Source organism: Saccostrea cucullata, unplaced genomic scaffold, assembly GCF_032062105.1.
Source record: "Saccostrea cucullata isolate Sc308-1 unplaced genomic scaffold, CSIRO_AGI_Scuc_v1 ctg305, whole genome shotgun sequence".
Lineage (NCBI taxonomy): Eukaryota > Metazoa > Mollusca > Bivalvia > Ostreida > Ostreidae > Saccostrea > Saccostrea cuccullata.
Window position 1 is genome coordinate 466,463 of NW_026938238.1, and position 22,728 is coordinate 489,190.

Genomic DNA, 22,728 nt, shown 5'->3' on the forward strand with positions numbered 1-22,728 from the left:
TGATGACTAGGTACTTTATTGTATCTGTGCTGCCTCTAGGTAGGGTTGCAGACAGCTAACATGACGAATAGAAGAGTTTTACAGTAGTAATTCCTTTATTCAATCAGGTGAAAAACTGCCAATGAAAACAAAAATAACATGTAGAAATTATCTGAAACTACTTAAAATAAAAATACAAAAGATTTACAACAGCTAATTATTCTTGCACATAATCAGTATGAAAATTATCACTTAATACATGTGACAGAAAATGCGCACCATACATTGACATACATTGACAAAATCAGACCCTAGTATATAACATCTCAAATTTGCATTTATGAAGTGACACATAATAAGAATGGTTTTAAATCTCTTATACATCATCAAATAATTATAAAAACATGTTTGCAAACTTACACTGTTGTCTGATAGAGAAAAAATAGCCAAATTCCATCGGTAAAGTAAACAACTTGATCTCACGCGGGAAATATGAAAGCGAGAGTAAAATTAGAACAGTAACAAATAAATTTCCGGATTGAGTTCCGGCACAGTATCAATACATTAGGCCTACATGTAAATGGGTCTGATAGTACTGTATTATTTATGGATTTATCGACACTTTCCACGGGAAATCCCGGCCCCGAAAGTAATACGATGGAGAGGCTTATGATCACTGTTGATATCAACTCAAAAGTAGCTCTTGGTAAGTCATATCTATAGATATTTACATGACATACTTTCATGATAATAGGCCTATTTTAATTCAGCATTAAACTTCACCCTTATGAGTATTAGTAAATTAAGAAAATGTAATAAAGGGACTGTCATTCATTTGATGGGGGTGGGAGGGAGGGGCAAATTTCATGGGTGTCAGATTATGTACTTACAGTGAAGGACAGATAATTTATTTTTATTTCCAAGATCACTGGGGGCCTAATTTTTGTCAGATTGTACCTAAGATATATTTCTATTCAAAAAATTCTACATTTTATAATCATTTAGGGTATTTCGATTCACCTTTACAGTATTTACATTTTGACTTAAAAAAATAATTTTGGGATAAAACATGTTTGAAAAATGAAAAGTAAATTAATTTATCAATAATCAGGTAAATTTTGTGTATATTATAATTATTTTTGTTGCTCTGAGTGAGTGTTTCAGTTTGGTAAAAATTACAGTAGCCCTGCAGGGCAAGTTTAAAGGCATGTTTAGTAGTCCAAACTCAATATTCAGTTGTCGCGGGCCAGCGGACTACCCTTAGTGTCGAACCCTGGACAGATTATTTTTGTTTTTCTTCACTGGTAAAAACTGTGTCAGTGTGGTAAACATTGAAACTGTTTACATGTTGTTTGCTGGTCTGATGAAATTGACAAATCTTTATATTACAACTGCTGTATAGTTAGAATATTGGCCAGGCAGTGGGACATTTTAATTTAATGTTAGATTTACTGGTTAAAAAGTGATTTGCCAATCAATTAATATAATTAAATTTTGGTTTTGCTGGTATACATGTATATTTATTTGATCTATTTTTTTTTTCAGCCATCAAGATGGTACTTTCTGGTATAGGACCACCAACCCATAGCAGACCAGGGGATCTTGATGTCAGCATAATAGTTATTATGGTTAAGTCATTTAAGTTTTGCTATGATAAATTTAATATTAAAGTGTAGAAAATTGGCAATTTACATGTATGAGGTGTAAATTTTTGCAAGTTATATATACATGTATGTAATATGTAATGGTTTGGGCCATGGATATATATCGTCCAGGGTAGCTCAGTCTGTATAGCACATGACTAGTGATGCAGGGGTCTCAGGTTTGATTCCCGGTCCATCCATACATTTTCTCTTTTCCTGTTACATATACATGTTTTTTTCACCGAAATTCTATATATAAGATATAGACATTGTGAGAAATATATTTTGATGTTGACTGCAGATAATATTGTATTTGTTAAATTTTATAAATTACAGATAGATTCATCAGTACAGAGTACAAGGTATATGAATATGAAGTTTAGACCATTCATGCTGATGATGATTCAACTACTGCAGCTCGACGGAAGAATGATTTTCCACCCCTTCCAACAAAGAGCAGGACAAGAATCGCTTGTTGAAAATAAACTAACATAGTCAATAGACTACTTTTCTTTGTCAGCTTTATATTACCGGGTACATGTATCTCTTGATTGAGTGTTACGTTTAAAGTGGAAACTAATCACTCCACATATAGATTTTTTTCCATTTTTCATATTTTATCTACCCTGTTTTATGTCTGGTGTGGTAATAGATCACTCCACATGCAGCCTTTCATGTTTAATGTACTATGTTATGTTTTGTATATGTCAGTTGCAGTATTACACTGCTGTAGAGTGTACAAAGGTGTGAAATTAAACCCAGTACAGTGACAGGAAATCTCTCTCCGCTTGAACGCACTTAATACACAGGAATCTAGCAGTTACTAGGGAGACGAAGATTAGTCCGTGCAGCTAAATGTACACTGTGTTTACATGTACTAGATCTACCGAGGACAAAAAAGTTTACTAATCAATGCAAAATGCACATAAAATGTTTTTCAGACATTGTTTGTGATGGAGTTCATGAATTTCTTTTTCAGTCAATTCTTGTTTACACGACGTAAAAACATTTAGACCCAGAATAAATTTAGAAAGAAATGAGACTTCACAGAAGACTCGGAGAATGCTGATTACATAAAAATCTGCTGCGTATTTTAATCCTATATTTGAAGATTAATAATTTTAAAACACCTTCATTTATAGCCCCAATGAAAGTGACACTGCGATAGATCGTTTCTTTAATCAATCCACTATTAAAATAATTAAATAGCTAAAATTTACAAAAACACACTACGAAAATATAAATTAATATCGAATATCATGAATAGCACACCAGGTGTTTTATTTTGCATTGTCGTATAAATATATTACATTCTGTAATTTATATCGAAATTTGTGGTTCTAAATGGAATGAACTCATTAAAAGTAGTTCAAGAATTATTAAACGCTATTTGAGAATTGCTTTGACGATTTTTATAATTATTTGGATACATGAGAGTATATTTATTAGAAAATTTATTTTCGTTTAGTACTTCAAATATTCTAATATTTTAGCTTCTATATTTCTAAAATATCATTACTATTACTTTTTGATTTTTTTCAATTCCCTATGTTTTGGCTTCGTTATATTTTGTTTCGCTTTATAATTTCAAAGGGAGGTAACTCGCGTTTGAGACCAAGACTGTTTTTCACCTGTAATCGCTAATGTGCACCGCGACGGTGTGATTTACCTGGATTGTTGAACCGCGGGGGCACGCGGTTTTTACCTGAGACACCTGTACTAACCGCGATGAGATTCACACCGCGGAGGTGCGCGGTAAATGCATAAACCGCGTTGACTGTACTGTAGATTATTCTTTTTAAAAAAAATGTATGCATAATTTAATGTCGACTTGTGATGTCGGGTTCAGTAATAGGCCAATCAACAGATATTCTCTATTATGCATAATCTACACTGTGAGTGTTTTTCAGGCTTTTTAATAAGCTGCTCCAAATATTCATGTAGAATCTTTTTTTTTTTTAACTTTTTATATGAAATGTCCTGCATCAAGTGTTTTGTCCCAGTGCAGCATTGTCATTTTGTTTTTAATTTTTAGGTATAGTTTATGTAATTTTATGTCTCAGGTCAAGGACGGTTTTAGACTAAGCCCATTTCATGTTTTTTTTTCTCTGTTTAGCGTCCAACCTTCAATCAAAAACCTACCTACATGTACCTATTTGTAAATAAAAATATAGCCTAAAAAATAAAACACAAAATGTACGTGTATCATGTCGATAGTTATAATAATAGTGTAAATCTGAGGATTTTATTTCATCAATCTGCTTTTCTGGCAGAAATATCTATTCTTCAGCAAAATCAAAATAATAGATTTAAATGCCTAAAGTACACTACCTATGACATATTTATTGTACATATTTGAGAAATTGACAGAACTCAAAGATGTCAACAAAAATAATCAAGTGTATGGGTTCTGATTTTGTTTGATTGTCTGATACATGTAGGTGTCAAAAACCAAGGTGCAATTGAATGCCAAACAGAAAAAGACTTGGAATGGCCTATTAAATGTTATTATCCTACCTGCTCATGGAATAAAATGACTTTTGATCAATTTGAAAGAGTACTGATCATATTTTTTCAATGATATTCTTATTATTCTATGAAATAGAAATTTGTGAATTTTGCAGTGCTATGTCAGATGGATTTCCTTATTCTGTATGACCAAAATGTATTTTTTGACAAATTAAGTAGAATACATTTGACATGTTAATAATTAGGGGGATTTTTGACATTGCAATGAAAAAATATCAGATGCATAAAAGGAGGGGGTGTATTAGACCATTCTGTAACTTAATACATGTAGTTAATTGCCTCTTAATGCAACCGAGATTTCTGAGTGAGAAATAGTATTGGACATTTTTGTCATACAATATATTTTTTAGAAATCTATAAGAAAACATAGAATTTTTGCATGAAAGTAATCAAAAGGGATCATGTTGAAGAATATTTAAATGTTTTTTTTTTAATTACATTTTTGTTCAAGTATCTATTGTTGAAATATAAATTCATATTTTTATTTTGTTGAGGAACTTTTTATGGATAATTTCAATATTGGTTTAATTACATGTTTTATTGCGAGAGGACGGGGGGGGGGGGGGGGGGGGGGGGGGGGGTGTTACTCTATATGTACTGTTATTTCATAAAAATATTTTCTTTAGTCATTTATTAGCAATTGATTTTTACTTCTAATTCATTTCTTCAGTTGTTTTTCCCTAATTTGCTATGCATTTTTTTGAATAGCCACTTTAATCATTATTCTTACCTTTAGGATGGGAAACCAAAAGAGGGGGGGGGGGTAGTTGTGGACCATCTGGTACCTTTATTAGCCCTCAATGTGACCAAGATTTTTTGAGTGAAGAATAGTATTAGACAGATCTTTCATATAATGATAAAAAATAAAAATTCTATTGGACAGATTTTTTTTTAGAATTTAAAAAGTGTCAAATTTGTGTGCATGAAAATGGCCAAATTAGTCAAATTTCAAATGTTGTACATGGATTATCCTCTTAATTTATATATGTTCAGACAATCCATTGTTAAAATAAGTTTATAGAATCAATATTGATTAAAAATAATTTTTAATATTGAATGCAAATTGCACAATAAATTTTTTATGGGTAATAATTATCTTGTATTATGATTTTTGGAGTGACTGAAAAGGGGAGGTAACTCATTACCCCCTGGTTCCGTAATTTACCCACAATGCCATGTTCATATTTCGACTAAGTGTTCATTACACATCCCTTTACACCTTGTGAAAATTTCAACAAAATCTATTGACAGGTTTTTTGGGGGTCAGGTGTCCTTAGCTACCTTAAATGGAAAAGTCACCACTTGTCGATGGAGAGCACAGTTCCCTTTGACTTATGTTATCTTCAATTAAAAATTTTTTAGATAACATGCACATATCTTCATCATTGAAGATAAACCCTTATGTTCAAAGTACTACGCAATTCATGAATGTTTTATTTGATTACAAGGAGATAAAATACATCATACTACGAAACTTGACATACACCTCCCAAAATTATTGGTAAGTTTATCTGCGCACTGATATCTTTTCTTTTTTTAAGTTTTAATTTGCATTTCTTTATTTCATTTTAATGTAAGCACATATGTACTTACATACTTGGGCATCTTTAAAAACTGTTTACATGCCCTCTCCTAGCTCAGCTTGTCAAGTCACAAATCCATACCTTGAATTATAATTTGAATTATTTACTTATTTACTGAAAATTTATAAAAATACATAATGTTGATAGATCTTACATGTTTTAATGAATTTTAAAATGTCATCATCTCGATAAGTTTGGAAGAAAATGAAGTACCGGATATTACAAGTGATGTAAAATTATTTGAAAATCAATGAATATTCAATAATATGTCTTAATTTCAAATATAAAAAGTATGTTTCAAATATCAGAAAGTGTTTATATTTACGGGAAACTGTCACTTTTTGCATGCATGAGCCCTGGGATTGGTTGTCCAGACTCCTTCTCGGAGCAGAGAGTGAAGGCCTTGCAGTGTTCCTCGCAGAATCTGTATCACTGCTTGTACAATGAACTGGACGAAATTGTGGAAATTTGTACAGAATCTATCTGGATTCCCGCAGGTACATTTTTTTAAATAAGATATATAGATTCATAATTATATAATAACGGAATTCAAATTTTTCAACCAAATCAAAATTAAAAGACGTTAAATAGAAATGGGAGTATGAATTTGGTGATTCCATTCAACTTTGATATCTTTATTTTTTTTCTTTACGAATATTCTTGTAGGTAACTGTCCAGTATACAACAACGGAGCTTCCAAATTGAATTATGTCCCCTGTCAGACGTCACGGGGAGAATGTCCTTCGGATGTGTTCTTTTCAAATGAAATCTTAAAATGTAATATACAATATCTTATTATACAGTTAAAGTACACTGAATATCATTGAGGGAGTTCCAGTTTCCCAAGACTAGGACTATTGCCCGAGGCGCAGCCGAGGGAAATAGACCTGGTCGAGGGAAACTGGTATCCTGCTAGCTCCTTCAATGATATACATTTTAACTGTTTTCTCATACCGATACAAAAGTAAAAAAAAATGAATTTCGAAAGACGGGGAATTCGCTTTCAGAGCGGGGGTTAGCTCACTAGACTAACCCACGAGGATTAGTCCATTAACATATTATACCGATTAATTAAAAAAGTAAAATATAGAGAATTACAGATAACGGGGAACTAGCTTCCAAAGCAGGGATTAACTCATATGACTAACGCACGGGGATTAGTCCATTCACAGTGATTTCAAGGGAATTATTTACATTTTACAACCTTATTTTTATATAGTTAAAAACCAATAGAGGTATAATAAATTTATATATCTAACCGTTTTCTCTGTGATTGGTTTTTGAAAGATAGGTGTGTTTTCATGAAAATATATTCACAATCTGGAGACAACCTGATCAGTTGTCAGGTTAAAAAAAATCCTATAAAAAGGCACAATAAACAATGAGATATAATTAAAAGAGTTTATTTATCATTGAACCAAATGTTGACGGACGTTTTTCATATAAATTGTCAGGTTACTATTTTCTCACTGAATTGTCAACGGCTTTTTTTCCTTTTTCCCGATCATGACAAAGAACACACGGCGGGTGAAACTGGTCGACAGGGGATGCTTACCCCTCCATGGTATTTGATCCCATCTCTGGTGAATTTAAGAAACCCATGTTAGCCTTTCTCACAATTTTTTTTAGCTAGATTGATTTCAGAGGTAAAGAAATGTAGTCCTTTTCACCAAAAATTACAATTTCTGTAATTTTCTGTTAAATAAATCAATTTTAAACAGATTTTTACTATGCAACTTAAACTTATGAAAATATAAGATATTTTGATGCCCTTCCAAAGCTTAGATACTGTAGAGGGATTGGGAAATTCTCATCTTGGTCGTAATATTTGTTTGTGAAAGAGGCCAATTGACTGTAAATATTATAAAGAGACCATTTTATATCTGTGACCAATTAAAGAAACTTGAAATTTTTACAAATAAAGCATGTCATCAGGATATTGTCCCTTATGAAATATTTTGTTTTCTTTAAATAATATGACGTGACATGTTGCAGATTATATTTTAAAAAAAATAAAATACATGTATCTCAGAATGGACAATTATTCAATTTATGCATAAGAGAGAATAAAAGTATAGCAAGAAATGACTACAAAATGAATGAAGTTATGTCATTATTTCGGTTTTCTTTGATAAGTAAGCAAATTCTATCAGACTTTTGAATGTGTGAGTTTGTATATTTCTTTTTTCTGAAGATCACTTGCCTTGTTATGTTTCTGTTATTTTATTTGCAGATTCTGGATGCATTCCACTTTCGAGGTACAACTAAATATGAGTTGGTCTTTGATCTCAACGTATACTCTGTTTTTATTTGTTTATTTTATTTTCTAATTCCATTTATAAGATCTCCAGAGGCAACCTTAACATGGGAGATAAACACACCATACCTGAATTCTACAACGGACAACACGTTTGAAAACACAACGTCAACCTCTCCTTTGCTCTTTCTTTTAATACCCCTAGTCTTCTTAGCATTGATACTCATTATCCTACTGGCAATTCTTCGACGACGAAAAGGAATTTGCACAATGGAAGGTATTCATTTTAATACATCTGGAATATGTTCTTGCATATTTAAGACTTATTAATGCGTACCCTGATAAAAGAGAAAAAAGCAACTCTTAAAGGAATATTTTTTATTATTCTTTTTTTTTTAATTGTCAAGTTGAAATCTATGCCTTTATAGTCCGACTTTGCTCCACAAGCTAGGCTAAAATTGCTCGCATTTTACATATTTGGGAAAATCGTAGGAATTACATTGTACGTAAAAAAAAAACAAACCTTTTTTGGTGCATTTCTAATGAAATTTCATTTTCATTGCAGAATTATAATAAGTAATAACTTCGATTTACGCTTACATTTTATCTCTGGTAGAAAACCACAAGCATGAAGATGAAGAGATCGCCATACCTTTAGTGACCCGGAATACTTCTGATAACCAAGCATCAGGTTGGTTACATATACTTTTTATTAAAAAAAAAACAACAACAACATATTTTAAGTTCATTGCTTTTTCTTTTTTTTTAATCAGTAGAAAATTTACTTTTAATGTCAATACATATTTTTATCAACGTGTGTCCAGTAATACTATATCGAATTTCTAAAATATTTACTTTAATTGAGTCTTTTTTCATTTATTAGTTATTTTTCAATTACTTCTATGGTTTTATAGGGTCTTTTTTACCTAAAAGAGCATGCTCTTGGAGAGCGAATCATGCAGTTGATGCAGCAAAATTATAAATGGAACCTATATTTATCATAAATTCATGAGTTCGACGCCTTGAATATACGTAAATTATACTTTATACTTTACAACGATAAAGTATAATTTAGATCTGTTAAAATTTGGTCTGGAGAAAATAATTTTGTAACTATAGTGTACGCTCCGTAAACTATAGCTTACAGTTCATTACCGGTAGTCTAGTTTATCAATTGTAAAACTATGCTTAGACAATTTCTTTGGATTTGGCATGCAGGTTTTTGTTAATAATTTCCGTATCCGTACAGTGAATCTATTGAAGGGTAAAATATGAATTTCTTGAACAATGAATAAGAGAACGAACTTTCGTCAAGAATTAACATATTTGAAGTGATTCCTCTCATTCGAAAATTAAGATTCAAGTTGACTGAGACAGGGAAACAATTGACTAAAATAAATCGAAACATATGAAGATAGCGAACAGTATTCAAGATCAAAAGTCCATTAAACAAAACAAGATAGGAGCAGAACAAAGACGGACCTCTAAAGCATCAAAGATGGGATCAGGTGCCAGGAAGGAGTGAGCATCCACTGCCGACCGGTCACAACCGCCGTGCGCTCCTTGTCATTATCGGGAAATATCGGAAAAATCTGTCCTGAATTCAGTGCATAAAAATGGATTAATAATTAGCATGAAAAACGTCAGTCAGCATTTGACTTATGGTATCCACCACAGAACTCACGAAATGATGTCTTCTTAAAACGAGACTGCTGAAATTCTTGTTTCATCAACTTGTTTGTCAATAATTCACCTCGTTTTAGAAATTGTCATATAAGGGAAGTTGACGATAAAAAAGTTATAGTCATCACGTTTATCATAGAGCTTAGTTGTTAGATTGCCATTAATGTCTTTTTCAAGTAAAATATCCAAATATGAAACAGATATATCAGATTCTGTGATATCTTTTATCTCAAGCTCACCAGGATATATCGTATCGACATAAGAATGGAAACAACCACTGTTAATTGACAATACGTAGATGTATCTAAATGTTGAGTTGAAACCCACAGCAAGTGTTTTCTTCTTTTCATGCATAATTTTTATCTCCAACACTTTCGCGAAAGCGAATAACAATAAGCTATAACTCATGTAATTCGTTTTATTCAATTCATTAATATTTATTTTTTCTTAAAGCAAAATACCCATCATTTCCGAAACTGTATACAATGGTTGAAGGGCTAAAGTCCAAAAGAGCAGTTATCATTATTGGGACATGGGGAAGTGGAAAATCAACACTTGCAAAACAAATTAAAGAAAATGTACAACAAGACCCAAAATTTGCAAATGCCGAAAGCATAGAACTCAGTACTGTAGATTCCTAATTATACGCGTGGAATTAATTATCGCGTAATTTCGCGAGAAGCACCAGACGCGAAATAAAATTACTCGCCTTTATTTTTATGGTGCCGAAATCTATGTAAAATCTCTCGATCAACCGTCCATTCGCGAATTATTATTCTCGCGATTTGCCATTGAAGAGCCCATCGCGATAATAAGTACTCGCGAAAAATAAGGAATCGACAGTAATCTAAACAATTGGCAAATGGTTGTTCCAGAGGATAGTATTTCTATTGTTCAGCTTAAAGGCTGTGTGAAGAACTGGTATTCTGAAGACTGTATATCAATTATAAGACGGGAATTTGAAGATCTAATCAATAAACGTCCACTTTGTTATTTTATCATTCTGATGAGATGGTCAGAATGGGATAGGTTGAATTTAAAAGACATGGACTTTCCCTATTTTGAAACAAACACTATATTTGAGGCGAATAAAGAAATTCTGACAGAATGGTATGTAACAAAGTATCCAGTATTCGTTAAAGATGAGGGAAAGCAAAAAACATCCGATGGTATAATGATAGAGCAGTCCCTTTCAGAATATGGGTTTACTAGAAATCCGGGTATTGGCTTTCCTGGTTTAGTCAACCTAATATGTAGGAATAAGCGGCTACAATCAGTTGCGCGTTTCGCGATTAAGGAACCTATACAAGCTTTGGAAGATGATCTGAAAAGCCTTAGAGACTCTAAAAAACCAAACAATTTGTGCCATTTTATCATTCTAGTGTATACTATGTTATGTGGTGGTAAATTCAATCTGAATTCTATAAATGCTGATCTACTAGACAAACTAAGATATCTGTACAAGTGTGAGGGTAACGATCCTATCAAGATATTTTGCGAAAATCCATGTGAGGAATATCTGAATGTAGAGACTGGACAACCGGTTTATTTCTCCTTGGTACATGATATAGTAGCCAGAGTTCTGTTTAGAGTCGTGTCCAGCAGTAACATTGACTTACTTATAGAGGAATGTGACTCGGATCTCTTGTTAGACTGTATTGTAGTTTACGGATACCAAGAGCTCAAGAAACAACAACGTGAAAATATTGCAAGAAGATTACGACAAATTGTGCTGGAGAAGGAAAGACCAGATATCAAACACCACGTATTTTTAAAAGAGAAAGACTTTGCTCGAGTTTTTCAGACACCAAGTGAAATAAACTCTGGGAAATAATGCAATGCATGTATCAATTATATTCTAAAATGATGAATATTTGCCACATGCTCTTAACAAAATAATAATGAATTAAGAAATAAATACTTTAAGGACAGGATTTGTTCTTGAATTCACAACTGTGAACATTGAATTGTTATTTGAGGAATGAAGCTTATTCTAATCTAAAAAATAGGTTAAAATCAAGCTTCATTCCTTATAATTTAATTGCAGTGTATACAATAGGACATTTTTTTTCCTCCAAAAATGGCTTCAAATTGAGCAAACTTCAAAAGTAACGTCAAGCGGAGTAATACGTTTTTGACGTTACTCATTGTGACCTAGGCAACTTATGTTTTACAATATAAAATAAATATTTTATCCAATCAAATGAGTGTTAAAACTCAAATTAAACTATTGAGGAACAGTCTCACAAACTGACGTTCATTTTTTTTTTTAACATATTCTTAGAATTATTAATGTTGAACCTGAGATTTTATTCAGTTTATAACAGACTTGAAAGTCATGTTGTTTAGACCATTGGAGGGGTGATACTGGAATATATGAGGTCCTTGAAAAAGTGCATATTTGACATAAATTATTTTGCTCAAAATCATGGGATATTCAGTAAGTCAAGTATCAAATCATCTGATAATTTATTCAAGTTAATCAACAGCTTGAGAGCCTTGATATCCTGAATTATAAATGAGAAGAAAGAAAACATAAGATATTAAAAACTGGTTTATATAACACCTGTTGCTGAATTTTTTTTCTTAAAACAGAGGACTTCAATCTAATTTCAATCTGACTGATTCATGTTTAAATGCTGCACTTGATGATGACAATATAAAGAATTAGACTGCTGTTGAGGAAAGAATGTGTCACAAAGTATACAATATCTTCAAAGTAACTCTGATAAAAAAAATTATGTTTATTAGCACCAGTACATAATGTACATGGATCAACTCATCTAGTCCCTAGCTCAAGATCACAATAACAGCTCAATTTGAAAATTGTATGTGCCATGGCTACAAGAATCAGTGCACACTTTGTATAATTTTCTAACAAAAGCCAGTAGTCAAAGTTTAAAAAGAGATTTTCACCAAGAAACATATTAGAATAAAAGAAATGAATCTCCTCTGAAAATTAAGAAACAATTTGTAAGCATGCCAAAAAGCAGGTCGGGAATATTATTATTGTTTCCAGAAAGCGTGACTGAGATAAAATTATAATGATTTCAAAGAAAAATCAGTCCATCCATTTCTATTTTGAACACATCAGCCTTCAGGTGATTTGGTCTGACAGTTATTGTCCACGACTTTCAGGCACTGGTCAGCAAACTCCAGAAATATAGGTTCCTTCATCATCCTGTCCATGTCCTGTGAGGTGGAGGGGGAGGACACCAGGTCTGTCAGGAGGGACCGCAGGTGGGGGTTCTCCAGGGACAAAAGTAGGTCAGGATTCTCTCCTGGACAAGTACAAAATAGAATCAGTTTATCATGTGGTCAGAAACATTGATAAAAATTCTTGTGTGGATATTTAATGTTTTGTCCAAAGAAAGTGAGACAACATTTACATGTAATTACTTTGAGATTCTGTTGTAAATTAATCAAATTCATACTTGAAGGAAGAAAATGTGAAAGTGAATACCAACATGGTGAAATGGATATCCACACAATATAAAAGTCCAAGTAATTTGAACTTTAATACAATTCTATTAGTTAAAGTTAAATATTCTTTATTTGATTTTGGAAAAAAAAGTTGACAGATTGTAATCTTTACTTAGACATTGAAGTGTCACGGGTGATACTCTGTCTTCTGTCTCCTCAAGGTCAAGGTCAGGTATCTTCTGAGGAACTCCTTCTGATTCAGCTGGAAACAATACAGATTACCAAATACGGTGAAATACCCTAAAACATGCCTTTAACAAAGGGCCAGGGACCAAAAAGTTTGCTTCTTTTTAAGCGTAATTCTTACGATATCTGTTAATTGTTCTATAAATTTTAAAGTCAAGTGGACTATAAATCACTATAAGTGTCAATCCATTATAAGCGTGTTTTCTTTAAGTATGTTTTACTGTAAAATGTCTATGAATTATCAGCTCTAATATTTTTTTTTTCCTGCGATGTTAAATGTAACAGTAAATCACTTTTGAACATGCATACCTGGGACTCTTGCTTCTTTGTTTTGTGATTGGGTTAACAATGGCTTGCAAACACTTTCTGAAAAGGGAAATATCTGGTTTGTAAAGTTTGCATTTTCACTAAGAAAACAAAATTGTACTATATACATTCATTATGCATGTTAAACCAAGTTCTAATGCAACTGTTTTGTAAAATGCATTTTGATTTGATTAGCTGATACACTGATGTTTGAGATGGTAAAACAAGCATTAAGAGAATGGAAGCTTTTCATTGTGAAAATCATAACAAGCTTTTCATTGTGAAAATCATAACAGAGCAACACAAAAACATAATAATCCATGACATAATTCATTTAACCAAATCGCCAAAATAAGAGTAAACATGCATAAAAAAAAAATGCATCAACTGTATTAAAATGGTTAAACTATCTTCTAATATGGTATTTGCTTATGTTTCGCTTGTAAAACCCAGTTTGCGACTATAAAATTACTGGCACATTACTGTTAAAGATTGCTTTTAAGTTGTCATACTTTTACTTCACATCTACGTACGTGTAATGAGACAATCTGGCAAAACAGAAATCCTAAATTAATCTTTTTAGAGCTTACCTTTATGTAACTTGTAGCAGCTGACAGAACAACTACAATGAATAACCAGTATTTTGCAATAATTACATCAGAAAAATTAAAAATTTGTAGCTTCATAATACATGTAAAAATATATTAAATATATAAGTGTTAAAAATGCATTCCACTGATTTGCATCTGCAGTTCAACTTCATTGAAGAGATTAATTTACATACTCCAAGTACAATATCCATCTGTTAAAACCGTGATTTGAAATAAACACTGATAAACAGACATTGAGAAAATGTTAAGAATTCAGTCTACTTACTATTTGATGATACATTTTGGACATTTGTATTTTGAGACATTAGCTTGACAGACTTCACACTGATATTTTTCTTGATCCTCCATGTTATTGTTTTTGGGGGATATCATGCTACTTTCGATTTGAGGATGTCAAAAATTTAGGTAACTTGTACATAAAAGACACAAATTGTTAAAAAAAACCCTAATATTTCCTTTCTTTGTTTCGTTGTTGTAAAAACAAATACTGCTTTTTTAATATAGTATTTACTACATATACCTATTCACTGCATCTAGAACGGATTACAACTATTACATGTACAGTATTTTACGTTATCGACACATTTAAGGAACGATCTTTTTTATTGTACTTTCGTTTTCACAATAACGCCATGATTACAGTACTTATTCCTTAAAATACTAGTTACTGAGTAAGGACTGCGTTGCCTTTCTGTGAGAGGAAAATTAATGTTAGACTGATCACTTCCTCAATTTTTAAGTGATGACATGATCTGTAATTCTACACAGCACTGTTTTATGAACGCCGTACCTACGTTTCCTTCGGTTGTGCAATCACCCATTTCAAGTGTTGATTATATTTCATGCCTAATAGTTTAGTCAGTTAGTTTGATCTGAACTATGAAAAGTAGAGGAAGAGGTAAGATATCGATGATAAATTAACTTATTGTCTTTTAAAAATTCTGTACACATCTAATTATATGAGGAATAAACTCCATCCATTGATGACACCTCTGGTCTAAGATTTTACTTTGAAACCACTTAACCCTAGTACAATGAAATAGATATATGTATGATCAAGTGTGTATATCGTTCCAGATTGCAAAAGTCTTCATTGTGAATTTCAGGAATTAGAAATACTATTAGAATGGGTACAGATAAGAAAACCGTCACCTCAGAAATGGAGGAAAAGAAACTTGAGAAAGATGACCGTCTCTCCAAACGCCTGTGTTACATCCTCAGATATGGTGCCTTAAAAGAGGGGCTCAAATTGTATCATGGAGGTGAATGATTTTTAAAAAGATATTGTTTTATTGTCGATCATTGGTAAACATTTTAAGGGACTCCGACCCTCAGCCAGGAAGGACAACTCTTTAATTTATAATTTAATTCAAAAAGTCTTTAAATGAAGCTTGAAAATTAAATCTTTTCATGCAACAATTGTCATTATATGCCTCTCAATGTGCTTCAAGGTTCTTTGAACTTCTCAGAAAGGTCTAATTAAAAGTAGAAATTTTTATCCCGTAAAAGCATTATTAGATACCAATGTTTATTAACATGATATGAAATTAGAAATGATTTATGAAGCTTTGCAAAGAACCTTGAAGCACATTGAGAGGCATATAATGACAATTGTTGCATGAAAAGATTTAATTTTCAAGCTTCATTTTAAGACTTTTTGAATTAAATTATAAATTAAAGAGTTGTCCTTCCTGGCTGAGGGTCGGAGTCCCTTAAAGATGTGTTTATCATTAGTTACATTGTACAGTGTAGATAAAACACAGTATTTTGAATCAATTTAAAATCAATTATTGAAAACTTTAGAATGAAAGTTATGTATGATTGTGTAATCTTTTTTCACTTTTTCTAATAAATGATCTTATTTGCAGATTTTGTGGAGCTAGATCAGCTTCTGGAATTAGAGTTAATGAGACACAACTCAAAAGAAGAAGTGATTCATGAAGTGGATATCTCTCTTTCTCACAGGAATGCAAAGAGATTCGAACGAAAGGAAGAGAACGGAAAGATCTACGTCAGAGCCTGCTTCTGTAGGAACTTTGAGGAGGTACCCAGCCTTGAAGATAATTTTGTCATTTCAAAGAACTAATATACTTTTGATTTCAGAAAGGTCTATAGGATTCGGTTTAGTAATCAAAATCAAATTTGGAATTTTTTGCTCATTTTTGTTTTTGATGAGCATATCTACAAACTTTCATTTTTTCATCTAAATCTCTAATAATATCAGTTGAACATGATCCTGCTGTGCATAAACTTTCTAAAGGATTATAATTTTATTAAAATCTATCATTTCGTGTTCGAAGTCATGCTTTTCAGTTTAGACTTGATGCCAAACCTTACATTCTTTACAGATTACAACATGATTTTTTTTTTATAATGAATCAATTTTTCCAGAACCCCTGCCATGAAGGGTCCAGAGTGCCTAGGCTAACAGAATCCTGTGTACAGTACATATGTACTAATCTAAATGATTATGACCTTGAAGACTTTCCTGATGAGCACCTAGTAAGGTATGTCTTCTTACGTCATATTAAAAACATCAACATTTTCTCCGTCCTAGCTTTATGTTTTGTTTAGCAAGATGTAGATCGCTTATTCCATTGTGTACAAATTGGTGTTTTCTTAAATTGTTGAATAATAACTTTCACCACATGTAATTTTCTCCATTGCAAACTTCCATTGTAGTAAGATGATTCAGAAGATGAAGAAACAGAGTAAGTTAAACAGTGCTGCATTGCGACAACTCCTTGTTCCCGTGCTGGAACATCTAGATTTGTCCGGAGTCTACGTTACCGAGAGCACACTGAGGCTGGTGTGGAGGAACTGTCCGAACCTCCGCGTTCTCAGTCTGAAGGATTGTGGGTATTTAATGACAGACAGTGTCATGGAGCAGCTAGTCAAGGTAATATATTTTGAGGAAATTTTTTCAATGGGGGTATCAATAACTTGTCTACCAGAGACTATCACTGTAATAACTGTAGCTTAATTCTGCATTACCTTACATGTACTATTATACAATGACGATACACTTGCAAATCAGAAAACTTGAAATGTTTATCAGATTATTTCTTTCACCTGGTAAATTATGCTGGCTTGTTATTCATCAGAATTTCTTACTTTGTAGAAACTACCTCATCTGGAGTCATTAAGCCTGTGCGCCTGTAAGCACTTAACAGATAGAGCAGCCAAGGCTCTGTGTAAACACGCCAAAAACCTCAGGGAGCTGAATCTTAGCTGGATCTCTACGATCTCAGAGGCCGCTATCATAGATCTCATGACAAACTGTCCACAACTCATGTTCCTAGATATTTACGATCACAATATATCAAAGGACGGGAGGAGTATAATAGCTGATATAGCCAGACAGCGTAAAATGAAAATAGTGTTGAAAGGTTTGACAGACCTTGAGATTGCCCCTGAGAATCCTTGCTCCCTGCTGCCTAACTTTGGAAAAGTGTGGTAAAATGTGATCAGGTGCTGCTATAATTACATGTATTGTTAACCCTATGTTACACTGTGATAGATTGACAAGTTTTTCATTTGATAATTGGATTTTCATTTTTATTTTATGAAAAATGTGATATTATAGTTCTAGAAAATTTTTGGAAAACTTGCTGTTATAAATAATTTCCACTTATGACATTATGATTTTATGTGCCCATAGAATCTGTGATATTTAGCTCACTTTGCTAACAGTGATGTATTATCAAGAATTAAATATACATGTACATGTATTTTTTTACTGTTTTGTCATGGAAACATTTCATAATTAAACAGCATACATATAAATTGGCAGTTTTTTAAGAATCTAATTTTGTTTCTTTTTAATTTTTTTTTTTTTTGTTCATGTATTTCACAATTTTTCTATTATAATAGGTGGAATATGCATGTAAATGTCAAAATGGATTTAAACCTACATGTATACATATGTATAATGCTCAGTGAGTCGGGATTGTTGTATTATTGGAGTCAACCTATTAATACATACATGTTGTGTATACATGTATATATTTAATATACACATAATTGTTCCTTTTACTCATATTAATTAATAAGTAATCTAGTATTATTTTTGCAATGAAATGTATTAAATAGTAAAAAATAATACAAGAATAAAATAATTGATTTATTATCTTAAATTTATTTTCAACAATAACAATAAACATAAAATAATGTTTTAGATGGCAGAATCAGCAAAGCTTTAAATGACCTGTGACTTCATTTACCAAGTTCTCAGGTCCTGAAAATAAAAAAAAAAACATATTTATGATAAAGAAAAAATACTCAAAAATGTCTTGAATGAAATGTAAGTCCTTGAATGTAAACTGTAAAAATAAGCAATTTGGCATCCTAATATATGTATGTTTTTTGTCATTTTCAGTTTATTTATAGAAGAATACAAGAATGTGCCTCATTTACTCTTGCATGCTTTATATGTATTTTAGTCATTCATATCACATTTATAAGGTCATGCCTGGTCCCAATCCTGACACACTTACCCGGTCCCACACCTAACACAGTTCTGGACCCTGGAGCAATCTGTGTTCTACCGGCATCTTGTATAAGACTGGCATTTAGTCCTAGGGACCTTGCCTTCCTAGCTAAATCTAGACTGAAAAAGACAATTATGAAGTCAGGTTCAATGAAGTTTTGTTAACATGAATGATTCAATAGTGAACCAACACACTGAAATTCATTTCATTACAAAATGTGTTTTTCATCCTTTGTCTACCTTATTTTAACATTGATGCATGTAGTTTGATATTTATTTTTGAACCCTTCTTTGTTTAACAATGATTAAATAGGTTTAGTAATTACAGCATTTTCTCTGAGTCGGCCTTGACCACGACCTTGGGTTGACCTGTCATTTTCCATTTGTTGAATAGTTCTGGTTTATTTCTAGCCACAAATTCTGAGGCGTGGACTGCAGCGTGACAACACTAAAATAATGTTTTACAATATACATGTAACTATATATTTGCAATCATCATCAGATGAAACAAACAGACATACCTATTCCCTACTGAGTCATGAGAAGTTGATGACTCGTTTTATTACTCAGGGAGTATAAAACTAGCCATCAACTTATCAATAGAGAGTAAGACATACCAAGACTGCTTGTACAAGTATCTCAAAATTAACGTGATTAAGATGACTACATTAAAGACTTACTTGTGCTGCTGCTTTCCCTTTTCCCATCTTGAGGTCCTGTCGTACAACCAATACCAGCTTATACTCTCCATTGTCTGACAACTTCAGAGCATTCTGAAATCAAAACATTGCCATTTTACTCTTATGCTGGAATGAAGAATTTTCCAGTTGAAGAACTTAGAAGTGTTTCCACTTAATGATGGTAAAACCAAATCACTTGATAATGTGGCTTAAAAGAAGAAATAATATTAATGAAATGGCATTGCACTTACTGGAATTTTGCTAAATATTTTAAATGTCAGAAAATGCAGCATTCCAATATTCTTCCTTTGATATTTAAATTCTTTTTGGCATTATGATTAATACATATACACATTGTTTGTCTCAATTCAATATACTGTAGAATCACAAATTTTCGTGGGGATAAAATTTTGTTGATTTGTCATCAAAAATAGTTTCGTTGGCATTTTATTTCGTTGTTTTGAAAGTAATCCTATTCAATATATAGTCATATAAAATTTCGTGTGGGATTTAATTTCGTTGATAATTGTTAACAACGAAATAAACGAAATTTAACCCCCCTCGAATATTTGTGCTTTTACAGTATATACATTGCAATGTACATAGTATGCCACAATAGACTGCAGACAATGAGACCTCTGGCAGAAATATTTGTAGAGGGAACCTGATTTATGTGTAATTTAATAAGGAGTACACGGCGGGTGTGACCGGTCGGCAGGGGATGCTCACTCCTCCATGGCACCTGACTCCCCCTCTATATTGGAGGTCCGAGTTTGCTTCGATCCTATATTGAAATGCTTAATGGACTTTTGAGCTCAAATACTGTTCATTATCTCCACATATTAATATATGTATTTATATATTAGAGAAGTGGACAGGGTAGGTGAAGTCTGTGCACTTCTCGACAGAGAATAATTTCTCAATTACTCTGTCTTATATGCTCTTATGTCAATATAATAATAATTTAAGCCAATATGTTCTAATATTATGTCAATACGATAATAATTTGAGCCAATATGTTCTAATTAGTGATCATTCTGTCTTCATTGAAATGATTAAAGAAAATAACTTAAGTTACTGATAACGACATGGACCTAAAAAATATTTACATCTGTGAGGTCGACATCTGTATTCTTCACACCGGTGGCCGGGTACGGGATTCTTTTGAGAGACCTTCCCCTGATGAACCACCCCAGGGCAAACCCAATACCGACTCCGATCGACACAGCCACGCCCACATCTTTACGGTCCATTATGTGTGGACATACCACACTGTACACAGAAAATCTTAATGGACCCGAGTTTCCTCAGTTGTTTATATTTTCACACGTGGGAACTGATTAACTTGTGCCTAAAATATTCGACAATTCTTCTACGTGGACTCCCCGTCACGGTAAGTCAGTGCATTCGGTAAGTATACGTGAACGAAAAGTCGAAGATTCAGGTCCAGTCCGCGACTGATCTGTAATTTGATAATAATAATAAACAAGAGGCCCATGGCCCACATCGCTCACCTGAGAAGCTTTGACCATTCTGTTCTTTACCAGATTTCACCCTTGTTATACATAATGCATCCCCACCCTACCCCACTGATCATAATTTAGATATTTTGAAATTTACACTACCCCATGATCCTTCCATGGGCACATATGTTTTAGCTTTTTTGGCCCAGTGGTTCCTGAGAAGAAGATTTTCAAAGATTTTTCCTATATATTTCTATGTAAAACTTTGATTCCCTATAATGGCCCCGCCCTTCCCCCGGGGGTCATGGTTCCTACAATTTAGAATTTACACTACCCCAGAATGCTTCCACATAAGCTTCACTTTTTCTGGCCCAGTGGTTCTTGAGAAGAAAATTTTCAAAGATTTTTCCTATATATTTCTATATAAAACTTTGATTCCCCATTGTGGCCCCGCCCTTCCCTGGGGGTCATGATTTGAACGAATCTACATTATACCATGATGTGACATGATTTGAACAGATTTTTTATATATCTATGTACATTATACCGGGGGATGCTTCCACATAAGTTTCCACATAAGCTTCACTTTTTCTGGCCCAGTGGTTCTTGAGAAGAAAATTTTCAAAGATTTTTCCTATATATTTCTATATAAAAATTTGATTCCCCATTGTGGCCCCACCCATCCCCCGGGGGTCATTATTTGAACAATTTAGAATCTACATTATACCAGGATGCTTCCACATAAGTTTCAGCTTTTCTGGCCCAGTGGTTCTTGAGAAGAAGATTTTGAAAGATTTTTCCTATATATTTCTATGTAAAACTTTGATTCCCCACTGTGGTCCCGCCCTTCCCGTCATTATTTGAACAATTTAGAATCTACACTATACCAGGATGCTTCCATATAAGTTTCAGCTTTTCTGGCCCAGTGGTTCTTGAGAAGGAGATTTTCAAAGATTTTTCCTATATATTTCTATATAAAACTTTGATTCCCCATTGTGGCCCCGCCCTTCCCCTGGGGGTCATGATTTGAACAATTTAGAATCTACACTATACCAGGATGCTTCCACATAAGTTTCAGCTTTACTGGCCCAGTGGTTCTTGAGAAGAAGATTTTTTAATGACCCCACCCTATTTTTGTCTTTTCTTGATTATCTCCCCTTCCGAGGAGATATGTCCCTTCATTTTAACAATTTAAATTCCCCTTTACCCAAAAATGCTTTGTACCAAGTTTGGTCAAAATTGGCCCAGTGCTTCTTGAGAGGAAGTCGAAAATGTGAAAAGTTTACAGACGGACAGACAGACGGACGAACAGCTAGACGGACGGACGACGGACAAAGTGATCAGAAAAGCTCACTTGAGCCTTCGGCTCAGGTGAGCTAAAAAGCACAGGCACCTGACGTTAGGCTTACTTATTTTTCTTTTAATAATAAAAAAATACACATACCTAAGTTTATTATTAGGTATGTGTATATTTTTTTTTATTAAAAGAAAAATAAGTAACTTCAGATGCCTGTGTAAAAAAAGTATTATTTGTCCCATTTGCCATGCGCTCGACACTTGGTCCAAGTGAAATCACACAATAATATATTGTCCTCCTTTTATTAACCGACAAATTTTATATTCAAATGAAGCAGAAAAATATTTAAACGAAAATTAAGCCACCTCCCACTTTTTTCGCAAAGATAGACAAAATATGGTTATTGAACCCTGTCTCGCGCGCGTGTTTGGACGATAGATATATTCACTTTTTTGGTTTGCTTGTCAAGTTTTTTTTACGTTTGAATTTTTTTTCTCCTTCACTTAACCCCCCTTTCAATTTCCTTCCGACGCCAATGA

The 22,728-nt window shown here is 32.9% G+C and overlaps 4 protein-coding genes across 4 annotated transcripts; 2 read left to right on the forward strand and 2 right to left on the reverse strand.

The window, feature by feature from the left end:
* Positions 1 to 539: 539 nt before the first annotated feature.
* LOC134249751 (uncharacterized) lies at positions 540 to 2,353 on the forward strand. Its single transcript, XM_062732100.1, has 3 exons — positions 540 to 685; positions 1,525 to 1,586; positions 1,959 to 2,353. The coding sequence occupies exons 1-3, from the start codon at positions 586 to 588 to the stop codon at positions 2,115 to 2,117; spliced, it is 321 nt and encodes a 106-aa protein (XP_062588084.1). The 5' UTR covers positions 540 to 585; the 3' UTR covers positions 2,118 to 2,353.
* A 9,892-nt stretch (positions 2,354 to 12,245) lies between these two features.
* LOC134249722 (zinc finger HIT domain-containing protein 3-like) lies at positions 12,246 to 14,642 on the reverse strand. The gene is made up of 5 exons (XM_062732069.1): positions 14,526 to 14,642; positions 14,240 to 14,271; positions 13,653 to 13,709; positions 13,270 to 13,359; positions 12,246 to 12,955 (listed from the first exon to the last, which is right to left on the reverse strand). Exons 1-5 carry the CDS (start codon positions 14,630 to 14,632, stop codon positions 12,765 to 12,767), a joined length of 477 nt encoding a protein of 158 aa, XP_062588053.1. The 5' UTR covers positions 14,633 to 14,642; the 3' UTR covers positions 12,246 to 12,764.
* A 318-nt stretch (positions 14,643 to 14,960) lies between these two features.
* Positions 14,961 to 18,045, forward strand: LOC134249723 (F-box and leucine-rich repeat protein 13-like). Its single transcript, XM_062732071.1, has 6 exons — positions 14,961 to 15,158; positions 15,367 to 15,522; positions 16,129 to 16,304; positions 16,652 to 16,767; positions 16,943 to 17,159; positions 17,382 to 18,045. Exons 1-6 carry the CDS (start codon positions 15,140 to 15,142, stop codon positions 17,718 to 17,720), a joined length of 1,023 nt encoding a protein of 340 aa, XP_062588055.1. The 5' UTR covers positions 14,961 to 15,139; the 3' UTR covers positions 17,721 to 18,045.
* A 325-nt stretch (positions 18,046 to 18,370) lies between these two features.
* Positions 18,371 to 20,775, reverse strand: LOC134249724 (peptidyl-tRNA hydrolase 2, mitochondrial-like). The gene is made up of 5 exons (XM_062732072.1): positions 20,539 to 20,775; positions 19,430 to 19,522; positions 19,076 to 19,197; positions 18,757 to 18,869; positions 18,371 to 18,497 (listed from the first exon to the last, which is right to left on the reverse strand). The coding sequence occupies exons 1-5, from the start codon at positions 20,680 to 20,682 to the stop codon at positions 18,448 to 18,450; spliced, it is 522 nt and encodes a 173-aa protein (XP_062588056.1). The 5' UTR covers positions 20,683 to 20,775; the 3' UTR covers positions 18,371 to 18,447.
* Positions 20,776 to 22,728: the final 1,953 nt, after the last annotated feature.